Source organism: Corvus hawaiiensis, chromosome 9, assembly GCF_020740725.1.
Source record: "Corvus hawaiiensis isolate bCorHaw1 chromosome 9, bCorHaw1.pri.cur, whole genome shotgun sequence".
NCBI lineage: Eukaryota > Metazoa > Chordata > Aves > Passeriformes > Corvidae > Corvus > Corvus hawaiiensis.
In genome coordinates, this window is record NC_063221.1 from 32,396,548 (window position 1) to 32,410,273 (window position 13,726).

Sequence of the window (13,726 nt, forward strand, 5' to 3'; positions counted from 1 at the left end):
CCAGGAGCAAACACCAATCTGGTTTTCCATGTGCAGGAATGAAAGCAGTTGAGGGCCATAAAATTTTGCAGAATTATCTTTATTTTCCTGCTGACACAAACACAAAGTTCCAGAGGGCAGGGAATTTTTCCAGGCTCATGGAAAAGGCAGCATGAGGTCCCGCAGTGGTTTGGGGCTCTCTGCTTCCCGACTTTAGGGAATTCTGGTGGATGCACTGCAGGAACACAGCTCCCAGGATGGCCCTGGGAGGGATGAGCTGGAATTCCCAGCCCAGAGCAGCTGCAGGAACTCTTTGGTGTGGCTTAAGATGGTGACAGGGCAAAATGTCATTCCAAGGGTTTGGCTGGAAAGCATCCACAATCCAGCACCTTACTCAGGGAGAGGAAAAACCTACTAAACGAGAGAAAAGCCCTATTAAATGAGAGAAAAAACCCACTAGATGAGAGGTAAATGAAAGAAAAATCCTATTAAGGGAAAAAACCTACTAAACGAGAGAAAAATCCTGTTGAGAGAAAACCCTACTAAAGGAGAAGAAAAACCTACTAAATGAGAGAAAAATCCTATTAAATGAGAGAAAAATCCTACTAAATGAAAGAAAAATCCTACTAAATGGGAAGGAAGAGAAAGAAAATGATTGAGAACTACTACATGTGAACCTACTGAGAGAAATCTACGAAGTGAGGACTTACTAAATGAGAAAAAAACCTAGTAAATGAGAGAAATGACCTACTGAGAACCTACTAAATGAGAGAAAACCTACTGAGAACCTAGTAAATGAGAGAAAAAACCTACTAAATAAGAACCTACTAAATGAGAACCCACCGAGCGAAAGAACCTACTGAGACCCTACAAAATTAGAGAAACAACCTAATAAATAAGGGAAAAAACCTCCTAAGTAAGAACCTACTAAGTGAGGGATAGAACCTACTAAATGAGTGAAGAAAACTCCTAAATGAGAGGGAAATCCTATTATTAAATGAGAGAAAAAACCCTCCAAGTGAGAACCCACTGAATGAGATAAAGAACCTATTAAATGAGGACCTACGCAGTGAGGACCTCCTAAGTGAGAACCGACTGAGAACCTACTAAATGAGAGAAAAAAAACCCTAAATGAGAAAAAAAACCCCTAAATGAGAACCTACTCCGTGAGAACCTGCAGGATTCCAGAGCCCCCATCCCAGGGCGCCAGGCCGAGCCAATCCCACTCTCCCACGGGGCAGGGACACGAAGCACCCGGGTACAGGAGGAGCTGGGAGTTCCCTGCAAGCTGTGAAAACCAGAAGTGATCCCATAGGTGAAACCCCATCCCGCTGCCCACAGCACTCCAGCGGCTCCCTGCTGGAATTGCGTGAGGGTGCTTGGATTCTGCAGGGCTGGGATTAACCCAGGATAACGGGAACGGCCCTGGGAGCCACTTCCCTGTGCCATGAACTGGGACAGCAGAGCAGGGGTGAAGCGTGACCAAATCCAATCCCATTAGCAGAGGGAATTCCAGCGTGTTCAGCTCCGGGTTCTGGGAGGAGCCCAGGATTTTGGGATAATGAGGAACAAAAGGAGTGTGAGGTTGGGTGATTCTCCACGGCTGTAAACATTCTCCCCTCCCAGCACCTGGGGCCAGCAAGCTTTCCTCTGAAATTCAGCATTCCTAAGGAGACCATGAGATCCCAGAATTCCGTGGAAAAGACCTTGAAGCTCATCTGGTCTATGGAAGGTGGCCTTGCCCATGGAACTGGATGGGATTTAAGGTCCCTCCCAACCCAAGCCAGTCTGGAATTCTGGGATTCTATGAAGAACAATTAAGGCAATTTTCCAGACAGCTTTACACCCCTTAAAAATAGGAAAAGCCTTTTTTCCTAAAGCAAAACAATGGAATACATTTTCCAGCCTCTTCCCTGAGCAGCAAATGGATTCAGCTTAAAAAACCCTGAAGGGAAACCTCGTAGTAGCAGTTGCTGATTCAAATATTGCCAATATTTTAATAACGTGCTGCCAGAGTAGTAAAGCTGGGGGGGAGTGCGAGTTCCCAAAGTCAGCCAGAGCTGCTATTTGAGGAAAACAGGTCACCAGGAACCCTGGAAATGTTTATAAACCCAAAGTGTGGCAAACACTTCCCGTCTTTATCAGAAACTCGGGAGAAAGTGGAGCAGCATCTCAAAAAATAGCAGGAGAAAGTGAAGCTTCTCCCTAAATTCAGCCGCCCCCCGGACAGATTCTCAGCTGATTTAAATTGTCTCTTCCACTGACTTCAACACACTTCAAAAAAAAAAAACCCTGTGATTTTTGCCAGGCAACTTCCTAAAGTGGGATTTGGGAAGCGCTGAGGGTGCGAGGAACGTGCATTTCACGGCACCGACGTTTGTAAGGCTCAGGGAAGCTTGGGACCACTCAATGATCAGGTTCCTGGAAGTAAAAACCACTTTTATCCAGCAAATTCCCATCAGAAGGGAGGTAAAGGATTGGGACATTTGTAATCTCGGAATGTCTTCCTGGAATTTCTGGATTATTCACTTCATTTCTCCCTTTGGAGCAAAGTCTTGGCTACAGAAGGGCACAAAAATTGTGATTCCACAGGGTTAGAAACTGCAAATTTGCAAATCTGACCTCTGTAAAGCAGCCACTGCTATTGATAATAGGAAGAATCTGGGCTAATTCACTTGATTTTGTTTTAAAAACAAAACAAAACAAAAATCTGATTTTCACACAGTTTTTATGACGCTGCTTAAAAACCTTAATGTGTTTAATCTCCTTATACACAGCCCCAGCCCTTTAAAAACCCCAGCATAAATAGGAGCTGCAAATCATCCCAAGAAATCTGAATTTTAGCAAGAACAGGAAAACTTCCCCACTCTGCCTTGTTCCCAAATGGTTTTTCCCTCGATTTTGGGTAGTTATGGATACCTGGCACATTCACTGCTGCAGATCCACAATGGGGTTAATTCAAATTAAAGCTTTGGGTCTACCTCTAAATTTGGGGGGAGAGAGAGAAATGGAAAGAAGTGGGAAGGCCTGGGGGGAAAAAAAAAATGGAATGAATGTCAGAGAAAAACGTCATTTTTTTCACATGGTCTGTACAGAAAAAATTCAAAGCACACTTGGAATTCAGAGAAAGTTCCATTTTATGGAAATTCCTAAGAGGAAATTCTTGTGGGTGAAAAATGTGGATTTTTCCCCCCAAGCTTTTTTCCCAATAGATAATTGGGAAGCCAAACCAGATATTTTCAATGACATCTGCACCAAAATCTGGTTTTCACCCCTTCATTCATTACCCAGAAGGAGAAGCTTAATTGAGGAAGATCCTTCTTGTGGCCATTTCTCCTTCCAATATTTTTAATGGAAAATTTTAACTGGGCTGACCTTGTGTGCTTTTCAATTATGAGAAGAAAACTTATCCAATTTTCCCTTCATCGAGGAAAATATTGGAGCATCGATAGGAAAATATTCTCCAAAATAGGAAAATTTATTTTTTATGGTCTTGAGTGCACAGAAATCCTTTTGTACCTTAAATTGTGGCAATTAAACCCCAGAAATTCAGCCCAGCTCGAGGGTTTTGGAGAAAAAGCCAAAGCAGAAAATTCCTAAATTTGATCACCTACAAGAGGTAAAGCCAAACAATGATTTTCCAAGGAAAATCTGAATTTTGACAGCAAACAGAACGAGCAGGAATTCCCAGGGATAAAACCAACCCTCTATTTTCAGTGGTTATGCTTTGGTACAGTCGGAGCCTAAAATGTGCAATCAGGAATTCAGAACACTGGCTTTGATTCGAAGGCTGAAAAGTGATCAAGATAAAATGGGTGATTTTAACAAAAGGAAAATAAAACCCCATCCCCCCCACCATCATCAATTCTCATCATCTCGCCTGTGAAGTCCTTTCATTCCTGACTCCAGCCAGGAGCAAAAGGACAGGGATGAAGTATTGTGGAAGGTTGCACCAAACCAACTGCGAAGAGAGGGCTGGAAAATCCGATTATTTCAGGAATTTCAGCTTGGAAGCCCCAAAGGACAGAGCAAGCCAAACAAAGAGGAGATGGGAGCGCTGAGCCGCGCCAGGACTCACTCACAGGCCTTTAGGTGATCTGTGGCAGAATGTGCCATTTCTGGCTGATCTCAGCCCATTTCCCCAGTCTCCAGTTTCCCCAGTTTCCCCAGTTCCCAGTTTCCCCAGTCCCCAGTTCCCCCAGTCCCCAGTTTCCCCAGTCCCCAGTTTCCCCAGTCCCCAGTTTCCCCAGTCCCCAGTTTCCCCAGTTTCCCCAGTTCCCAGTTTCCCCAGTCCCCAGTTTCCCCAGTCCCCAGTTTCCCCAGTTCCCCCAGTTTCCCCAGTTCCCCCAGTCCCCAGTTTCCCCAGTCCCCAGTTTCCAGTTTCCCCAGTTTCCCCAGTTCCCAGTTTCCCCAGTTCCCAGTTTCCCCAGTCCCCAGTTTCCCCAGTTTCCCCAGTTTCCCCAGTCCCCAGTTTCCCCAGTCCCCAGTTTCCCCAGTCTCCCCAGTTCCCAGTTTCCCCAGTCCCCAGTTTCCCCAGTCCCCAGTTTCCCCAGTTTCCCCAGTTTCCCCAGTTTCCCCAGTCCCCAGTTTCCCCAGTCCCCAGTTCCCAGTTTCCCCAGTTTCCCCAGTTCCCAGTTTCCCCAGTTCCCAGTTTCCCCAGTCCCCAGTTTCCCCAGTTCCCAGTTTCCCCAGTCCCCAGTTTCTCCAGCCCCCAGTTTCCCCAGTTCCCAGTTTCCCCAGCCCCCAGTTTCCCCAGTTCCCAGTTTCCCCAGTTCCCAGTTTCCCCAGCCCCCAGTTTCCCCAGCCCCCAGTTTCCCCAGTTTCCCCAGTTCCCAGTTTCCCCAGTCCCCAGTTTCCCCAGTGCGCACACGAACACTGGAGTGTCTCCCCTCGGTTCTCCTTTTTTCACAGAAATACCATTACTTTCAGGCCCTCCCACACCGTCGCTGTGCAGTCGCTGTTTTTCCTGCCAGGGCCCGCTCCGGCCTTTCCCATTTCCCTGGGAACTTTCCCAAAGGAGCTCTCCCTCTTCCCTCACCCCGTGCCACGAACGCTCCCTTGGCTCCGCTGAGCACTCCCTGACAGATCCATCTGCGTCCATTTTACACCCCTCTAAAGCACTCCCATCCTTCATTCCCAGCCTCATTCCCGACTGGAGAGCTCCTGATTTATCCCCACATCCCTGCTGGTCCCTCGGGACGGGACTTTGCACATGAAATCCCAAGTTTTAATTGTTGGTGCCCTTGGAATGCCACAGCCTCTCCCGTTTTTGAGGACTGCAACTTTTCCTCCTCACAAAGCCAATTAATCCTGAAGTCCAGGAGAATTCCTGGGTTTTTTCCTACACCAGGGCTCACTCCTCTGGAAATGATCTATCAGACATCACTTTTCCCAGCAGGAAAACAAGGGCTGCCCAAAATCCCAAAGATCTGCTGAGGAGCCACGACTTTATTGGAAGCCAGTGAGTCAGAGGATGAGATCAGCAAATCCAGGGATTTTCTCATCCCTGCCAGCCCCTCCAGGTCCAAAGGAGCTCCCCACAACCCCTCAGTTTTATGGATGACTTTGGGAAGAAACCCCACAGAACCCCGGGAAGGTGTTTTCCTCTGCCCAGAGATCAGCTCAGGGCTTGGACTTTACTCCAAGGTCTTTGAAAATTCCAGGCTGCTTGGAACAACCAGCAGCACAGGGGAGATTCCAGATTTTTCCTGAGGTAAAAAAAAAAAGCCATCAGGGAGGTTCCTGAATATTCCTGGTCACTCTCAGGAGTCCAACAGGGTGTTCAAATCCCCAGAAAATCAGTTTAGGAGCAGCAGGTCTGCTGACCATGAAGAGAAATGAATACTTAGGACAGAGCCTATTCCCAGAAAATACAAAATTCCCCTTAGTGAGGGAATGTGCTGTGATTCAGGAATGTCTGGGCTGAAAAATCAGGAAAATTGGTGGGCTAAGGAGGTTTTTAGGAGGAGGAAATCCCACTGCACTTTTCCCAGCACAGGCCACCAGCAGGGTAAAAGTTCCCAAATTAAAACTCGGTCAGAATCTCCCAAATGCTCTGAAATTTTACAGAAATTCCAGAAAAAAAAAAAAAATCCAGATTTTTCTATTTTTTGTTGGACAAATTAGAGCCTTAATAAAATATCAGAAATTATCTGCAACATCCAGCAGAGATTTCCAAATATTTCCAGCTGCTCAGAAGGTCCTGGAAAATGATCAGTGATAATCTCTGATCAACCACACAGAGGGAAAATAAATCCTTGATTTCATGGAAGATCTTTGGGCCAAACATGAAGATATTTTCAGCAGGTTAAAAACTTTTCTGTGGGGAAAATGGGAATATCCTGCCATGTTTTCATCACCCACAGTCAGAATTGCCTTAAATTGCTATTTCTGCAGTAATTTTAGACCATTTTGCATCCAGTTCCTATGGATACATCTTCCATCAACCTGGATTTAGCAGGAAATAGAGCAGATTTAGAGCTCTGCCTAACACAAAGCACATTTCATTCCTGCTGATGCCCAGATGCTGGATTTTTCCTTAAAATATTCTTTTTTTTCTAAATATTTTAGAAACTTTTTAGAATATTTTCTAAATATTCCAAAATCCATCTTTTCTAGAGCATGAAAGACATGGAAAAAAAAAAAAATCTGCTTTTTGGTAACTCTTTTTCCACTTAAGCCCCACTTAACTTAAATAACCCTGAGCAGAAGGGACTTAAAATGTCCTTCCAGACTGTTTCACACCTATTTAAATTCAAATTGCAATATTAAAATTGAAATTGCAATTGCAATATTAATATTATTTTCTTGCCCTTCTCTTCGTGTCCTGCATTAGAACCTCTGGACAAAGTGCCAGGATATTGAGGCTATTTTATTCATGGTAAAGTTAATAAATGGCAGCACAAGGAAGGAAGCCTTTAAATACAAACTCGAGGATCTGCACCACTCATTTCCCCGGTGCATTGTGCCATATATCCTGATTTTCAGTGCTCTAGCCAGAATGGATGATGTCTATTCCGTGTAACATTCCTGGATTTTACAATCCCGTGTTTGTTCTCCCCAGTGCAGTCGGTTCTGTTGGAAACACGGGGGTTTTCTCCCAATTTCCCTTCTCCTCCTGGCTGGGTGAATAAAGCAGCCTGGAATTTCAGGGGTTCCTGTGTCCTCTGCCACCTTCCTGCACCTCCACCACTGCCCTGTTCCCACTCCCAGTCCTGCTTTTCCAGCCCCATTCCAGCCTTTGGGATCAGAGGTGAAATCCCCCACCACAGGGAGGAAAATCCTCAACACTTCCATCCTCTCTCTGACACTGTCCTGAGAGCCCTTTTGCCCACAGAGAAAAAAATAATCCCAGAAAAGCCCCACATTCCCATTTTTTTCCCCCCCAGTTGATGCCAAGGTTGTGCCCTGGCCTTTCCCCAGCACTTTAAGGGTGGAATTTGCACGAGCAAAACCTTTTCCTTCCACTCCACCTCGGTGGTTCCAGCAAAGCTGCCACAGCCAGGCCCTTCTTCCCCTGGGAGCCTTCCCAAGGAACATCCTTGGAATCACGGGAAAAGTCCCACTCCACAAACTGGGTGCTACTGAACCCCGTTTAACTGGAATCTTCCATCCAACCCCCTAAACTGGACCAAAATCCCCTGATTAAACACTTCTTATCCCAGAGAAAACTCCCCAAACACTCCTTTGTTAGCACCAGTGCCACACAGTCCCAGCCTTGCTCCCTCTGGAGTCAGGAATCAGCCTTATCTTTAGTGGGATTAGAGTTAGAAAATATAAAAACATCCCATTTGACCAAAATTGTGCTGCTGGGGAGCTGCAATCCCTCAATCCAAACAAATCCCATCCAGTTATTCCAACCAGCTCCTTCTGCATCCAAGGGTGAGGCAATTCCCTCCTGTTAAGCTGAGCCTTAGGAGCAGCCCAGGTACCACAGGCACACAAATCAACACCTCAAAGGCTGCCAGTCCCCTGTCCTGGACAGATCCCGGATTTAAACGGAGATAAAAACTGATTAAAGTTGTTTATTTGTTTGGTTTTCATAGGATAAAAGTAACTCAGAACAGGAGAACTGGAAAATTCCTACAGAAAAGTGTTTTCAGCCCACATAAATCATATTGTGTTTAACCCCAAAAACCAGCTTTCCTCTAAACCAGAGCAGTGCTGTGGATAAAATTCCATGGGAAGCAGCAAAATGTGACTCCTGGGCAGGAGACGTTGAGAAATTCCTTTGAAAATGAGCTGAATAATGTGAAAAATCAGTGTTGGCAGCATTTGATAAACCCAGTTGAGTGCCACCACTGGGAGTCTCACCATGGGGACACACAGCCCTCCTTCCTAAAACCCCAAATCCAGGGATACTTCTCCATTTCAGGCTGATCCCTGCTCCAGACATCAGTTCCATAGTTCTGGTCTGGACAGCACAGCATATTCCCTGTTTTCCAGTGCAGCTCCTACAGCGAGCATGGGATGGGGAGAAGTTTATTGTTCATTTATTTAGCATTTCCTTTTCAAAACACCCTTTAAATGTTGCTCAAATTACGGCAACAAATCATAAAAACTTCCTTTTTTTTTTGGTAAAAGCACCAAGAAATCCTCCAAAATGGACATTTTCTCAATATCCTGCTGACACAGTAAAGCCAAACCATTTAATTCTGGACAGACCATGAGGGGACAACATTTTCCTGAGGATGTTTTCAACACTTCAGATGATTCCTGGGTGAGGAAAATGCTGTCACGTCCTCACTGACCAGGGTTAGCTCACCTGGTGCTTCCCAATTTTGTTTATTTATCTTAAAATATCAGATATTTATCTTAAAATGCCAAATTTTGGCTCTTGAGTTACACTCAGCTGATCAACCACTGTCCATCTTCCATTATATCATGGAATCATAAATTGGGGGTTTTTTAGCTAAAAACCTTCAGTAGAATTTCTTCAATAAATGCAAAAAACCAACTCATCGCAGAAACATCGCCACTGCATTGCTACCAATCTAAATATTTGGCACTTTTGGAAATTCCAGGTGATTAAATATAAATATCCCATCACTTACTTTGGTAGAGTTTTCAAGTGGTTTTCTCTTAACTCCAAAATTCGCAATTTGACAAGTCTGGAAACAGGAGAGCAAATCATGAGTGCATCCAAAGGATCCATCAGAATGCTTTGAAATTATTTATTTTAATTTTTAAGAAGGCTGTTTCATGCACAATAATCCAATGTCCAGTTCTTGTGGGGCTGGCTCTGGCACAAAATTCAGAGCCAAATCATTTCATGTCTTCTGAAAAGCTCTGACATTTATCAGGTTTCCCCAGCAATTTTAAATTCATTTTATCCATGACTCCAGCAAGGAAAACACAAGAAAAGTCGGAAAGTTTGGAAGAAACAACAAAAAAAAACCCAACAAGAAAACAAGAGCAAGGTTTGTAAATGCACGGCCCCAAAGACATCAGACAGGAGGGAAATAACAATAATGATGAAGGAATTAGAGTCCCTTTGTTCATAGAAAATCAGCATTTGTAACAGAAAGTGTTTTCTGCCAGAAGATTTAGGCTCCTAAACCTGTCCTTAACCCCAAGATCTTCAGCCCAAGCCCCAGCAGGGCTTTGCCAGAGCAGGATGGGTGCAAACACCACACTGAGGGTGTCCCGTCCATCCCTTTTCCCCTGATGTTTGGATTTATATCTGACTCCAGGGGCAGGAATTAGGGGTTACCCTGACATTCCACACACTCCTCACCTGCAAACAACTCCCTTGCTGCTGCTGCTGTTTGGTTTTTCTGAAGGTGCCCAGGGCAGAGCCAGGCCCAGCCCAGGGGCTGTGGGAAGGCAGCGTTTTTATCTCCCCAGGCCTGAGCAGCCCAAAGCCTCTTCCAACAGGATTTGGTCTCCTCAGTGTCACCTCTGGAGAGCTGAGCTGATGTTCTCAGACAAATGATAAACCTTTCAACCAGGTGGCTGCAGGCACCAGCCTAAAACTGGGCTTGGGTGAGCTCTGGAACAACCCCAAAGATTTGCTCTGCTGATCCTTTGTCTCCTGAGCTCCTTGCCCAGGGGGACAACCCAAGTGGGATAAACTCCCCATTCCCGCCAAGGCTGTGCAGGGTAAGGCCCCCCCAGCTCCTGCTGCCCCCTCCTATGGAAATTGGGTTGACTCTGGTTCCCACCACCTCTGCTTTGTCCTTATCTAACATTTTTTGGCTCTGCTCCTGCTGCTTTTATTTTTACCCTCGTTCCCCATCCCTTCTGCTCTCTCTTGTTCTGCTTCCACATCTCGTCTTTGCTTGTTCCACCACGCTCAGCCGCTTCTCCCTGCCCTTCTGACTCACGGCTCTTCACCCTCGTGCCCGTTTGGCACAGGCAGGGCCCACAGTGCTGCTCTGTGCCCCTGCCACAGCTGAGTCACGCCGCGGGAAGGACGAGCATCCTCGAGCCCTGCTTCCCTCACCTTCCCCCAAAGTGCCAAACTGCATCGCCTCACCACCGAATTCCCGCTGACACAACACTCACTCTCCCAGTCACTCGTGAAAACGGGGCTGGAAAGCCAAAATCTCTGCGTTTCTTGTTCAGTTTTTCAAGAGAAGCCAGCTTTAAGCTGGCCCCTGTGAGCCTGAGCCGGGTTCAAATGAAAGGAATGTGCTGGGATGACTCATTCTTACCTTCCAAAGTTAGCTGGAAGAAACTCCAAAAAGGCATCATTTAGATAGAGCTGGGTCAAATTTAGAAGTTGTGTGAAGCCATCTGGCAGCCTAAAAAAACAGTGCAAACCTTAATGCTCCCCCCGAGGTTGCCATGGAGATAATAACAATGTATATTTAGAAGCAGAAAGGTGACTTTCTCTCTCACCTTCTTTCCCTACCCAAATTCTCCTGAAGAACTTACTTCTTACAGACATTTTTGCCCACTCCCATCTTCTCTGCATTGCTACAAACACAGGAAATGCAAAGGCCTGGCACATGCAGGCTAGAGCAGCCTTTCCTGCCTTCCTGCTTGAGGGGGTTAAGCCAAAGGTCTTTCCCCTTTCCCTTTTCCCTTTTCCTTTTCCTTTCCCTTTTCCCTTTCCTTTCCCTTTTCCCTTTCCTTTCCCTTTTCCCTTTCCTTTCCCTTTTCCCTTCCCTTTCCCTTTTCCCTTTCCTTTCCTTTCCTTTCCTTTCCTTTCCTTTCCTTTCCTTTCCTTTCCTTTCCTTTCCTTTCCTTTCCTTTCCTTTCCTTTCCTTTCCTTTCCTTTCCTTTCCTTTCCTTTCCTTTCCTTTCCTTTCCTTTCCTTTCCTTTCCTTTCCTTTCCTTTCCTTTCCTTTCCTTTCCTTTCCTTTCCTTTCCCTTTTCTCTCCCTTTTCTCTCCCTTTTCTCTCTTTTATCTTTTTCTTTCTTTCCCCCTCTTTCTCCCTCTCTCCTCCTCCTTCTCCTTCTCCTTCTCCTTCTCCTTCTCCTTCTCCTTCTCCTTCTCCTTCTCCTTCTCCTCCTCCCCTTCTCTCCTCCTCCCATTCTTTCTCCCTCTCCCTCTTCCTTCCTCTCTCTTTCTTTTAATCTGAAACAGCAACATTTCATCCTCTCTCCCCTTCACTCCATTCTGTAAATCCTGGATTTCCAACACACTTTTCATTACTAATCCAAGATTTTGGAGGGAATAAGGAATAAGGGCTGGTGAAGTGTCCAGGTGAAGCCTCAGCCCTGTGTTCAAGAGGGTGCCCAGCCTGACTGGCACTAACAGACACTCGGATCTCAGATAAACCCACCCTGGGGTTAAAACAATTAGAAAAAATTCAGATTAATGCAGCCAAAGGACTGGACACAAAGCCCTGAACTCTGAGCTCACACTGAACACACTTTGTGCCCTTGGAATGAGCAAAACGAGCTCCTGGTACTCACTTGGACACGGGATTCACGCTGGCTTCGATTATCGTTAAACACTTACAACACTTGATGTTTTCTGGGAAATCTTGGATTCCTAAAGAAACATGGAAAGAATGTTAGATACACAAAAATATTTATTATATACATCAAAATGTTATCTACACAAAGCCTGTTCAGCTTGGTTTGTTCATTGGGCTTTTCAGCTCAGACTTCAGCTCGAGCAGGGAGGAAACACAGCTTGGAATTATCATCTCAAAGGTGATTCTTAAATCTAAAAGCCCTAAATAAATACATATAAACACAAACTTGGAACTCTTCTGCTAATGCTTGATTTATACAACCTTCTAGAATTAGCAGTGACATCATTTGTGCTGATACTCGTGCCCTCATCTCTTCCCAAGCTGCTTTTCCCTGTCTCATCTCTCACAGAATCCTCAGTCTCCAGGCCTCCACTGACAGGAAATTTCCCAACATTTCCAGGAGTTCCTAAGCCTCATTTTTTAAAATGAAGACCCTTGAGCTCAGGCACACAAAGGTTTTTAGGCCCATCGATATGAAAATGCAGAACTGGGAAAGCACAGCAGCAAATCAGACCAGATAAATCCTGGGAATTGTTTAAATCCCCCCACACGAGCCCAGTGAGCTCTAAACCACTTTGGAAGTGGAATGTTCCTAAGTGCATGGAAAACTGGCCTCACATTCCTGTTCCCAACTGGGCACAAGCCACCAGGGCACGGGATGCTACAGAAAACTCTATTTTTTAAGGAAAAAACAGAGGTGGATTTCCACGGATCCTTCCCCAAAGCACCAGGCGGGAACCCTGAGACGGAGCACCCATTTCTCCATCATGAGGAGGTAAAACTTCATTGCAGCTCCCAATTCCTTGGGATCCTCAGGATTTGGAGGCCTCACCATTTTTGCTGATGTCGAGCTCCCGGAGGTTGACCAGGCTGGCGATGGACGTTGGGAGGCTGGACAGGTCATTGTCGGGAATGCTCAGCTTCCGCAGGGCTTGGCAGTTGAACAGTTGCTGTTCCGGGGTTTCATGGGAAAAAAGAATCCATTTGGGATCATTCATGAGACACAAACACCACAAACCCCCCACCTGCCACAGCAGAATTCCGTCCTCCCAATGGGGATTTTGGGAAGGCGTTCCCACAGTCGACAGGGATAAATCAAACGGGTCATTGGTAGCAGGAATGTTCAGAGAGAGTCCAAACCTGCAAATTCATCACATCCATGAATTTTGATATCATTGCACCATAGAAATTATAATTATTGATATCTTTCACATGGACCATAAAAATTCCCAGTTTTGTGACTCCTGGTAAATTAAAATATTTGATTTCATAATTTCAGTTCATGGCAGATTTTAAAATATTGTGTCTGCACTCAGATTAAATTAATTATCCTCAAGATCCACAAATGCTTTGGCATTATCCAAAGGACACTTTTCCCCAATCCCTGCCCAAAATTCAGGACTCAATTCTAATTTTTCCGTCCCATTCCAATTTTATAGAAGTGGGCTCCCAGTTTTCACCAGGAAATTCAGGGAGTTCTGGACCACACCTGCCCTTTGCAGGCACCTCCTGAGAGTTCTTCAGATGCCAGAGATGTTCCCACCGTGTTTAGTCTTTTTCCCAGACCCCTCTGTCAGGATAAAGTCCATGAACTATCTGGGAATGCAGAATAATTTGATTGCCTGGATGGAAAACTCAACTGAGTATCCATGGAAGAACAAATTACCACGGGAATGCCGTGAAAATTCCAGTGTGTTACTTCACTTTGAGTACATTTCAGATCATTTTGAAACATTTCTGTCGTAATCCTTCGGGAAAATCCTGCTTTTCCTTCAACAGAACCGATTCTCAGGAAAAGGAGAGGGAATTCTGTGAGC

At 45.4% G+C, this 13,726-nt stretch overlaps 1 protein-coding gene across 6 annotated transcripts in view; it reads right to left on the minus strand.

The window, feature by feature from the left end:
* LRRC7 (leucine rich repeat containing 7) overlaps positions 1-13,726 on the minus strand; it is a 105,782-nt gene that overhangs the window by 43,373 nt on the left and 48,683 nt on the right. For all 6 annotated transcript variants that reach the window (XM_048312348.1, XM_048312352.1, XM_048312347.1 and 3 more), the window contains 4 exons: positions 12,742-12,859; positions 11,845-11,923; positions 10,635-10,724; positions 9,033-9,089 (listed from right to left, as the gene is read on the minus strand). In XM_048312348.1, coding sequence (XP_048168305.1) covers positions 9,033-9,089; positions 10,635-10,724; positions 11,845-11,923; positions 12,742-12,859 — 344 coding nt within the window. The remainder of the gene's footprint in view (positions 1-9,032; positions 9,090-10,634; positions 10,725-11,844; positions 11,924-12,741; positions 12,860-13,726) is intronic.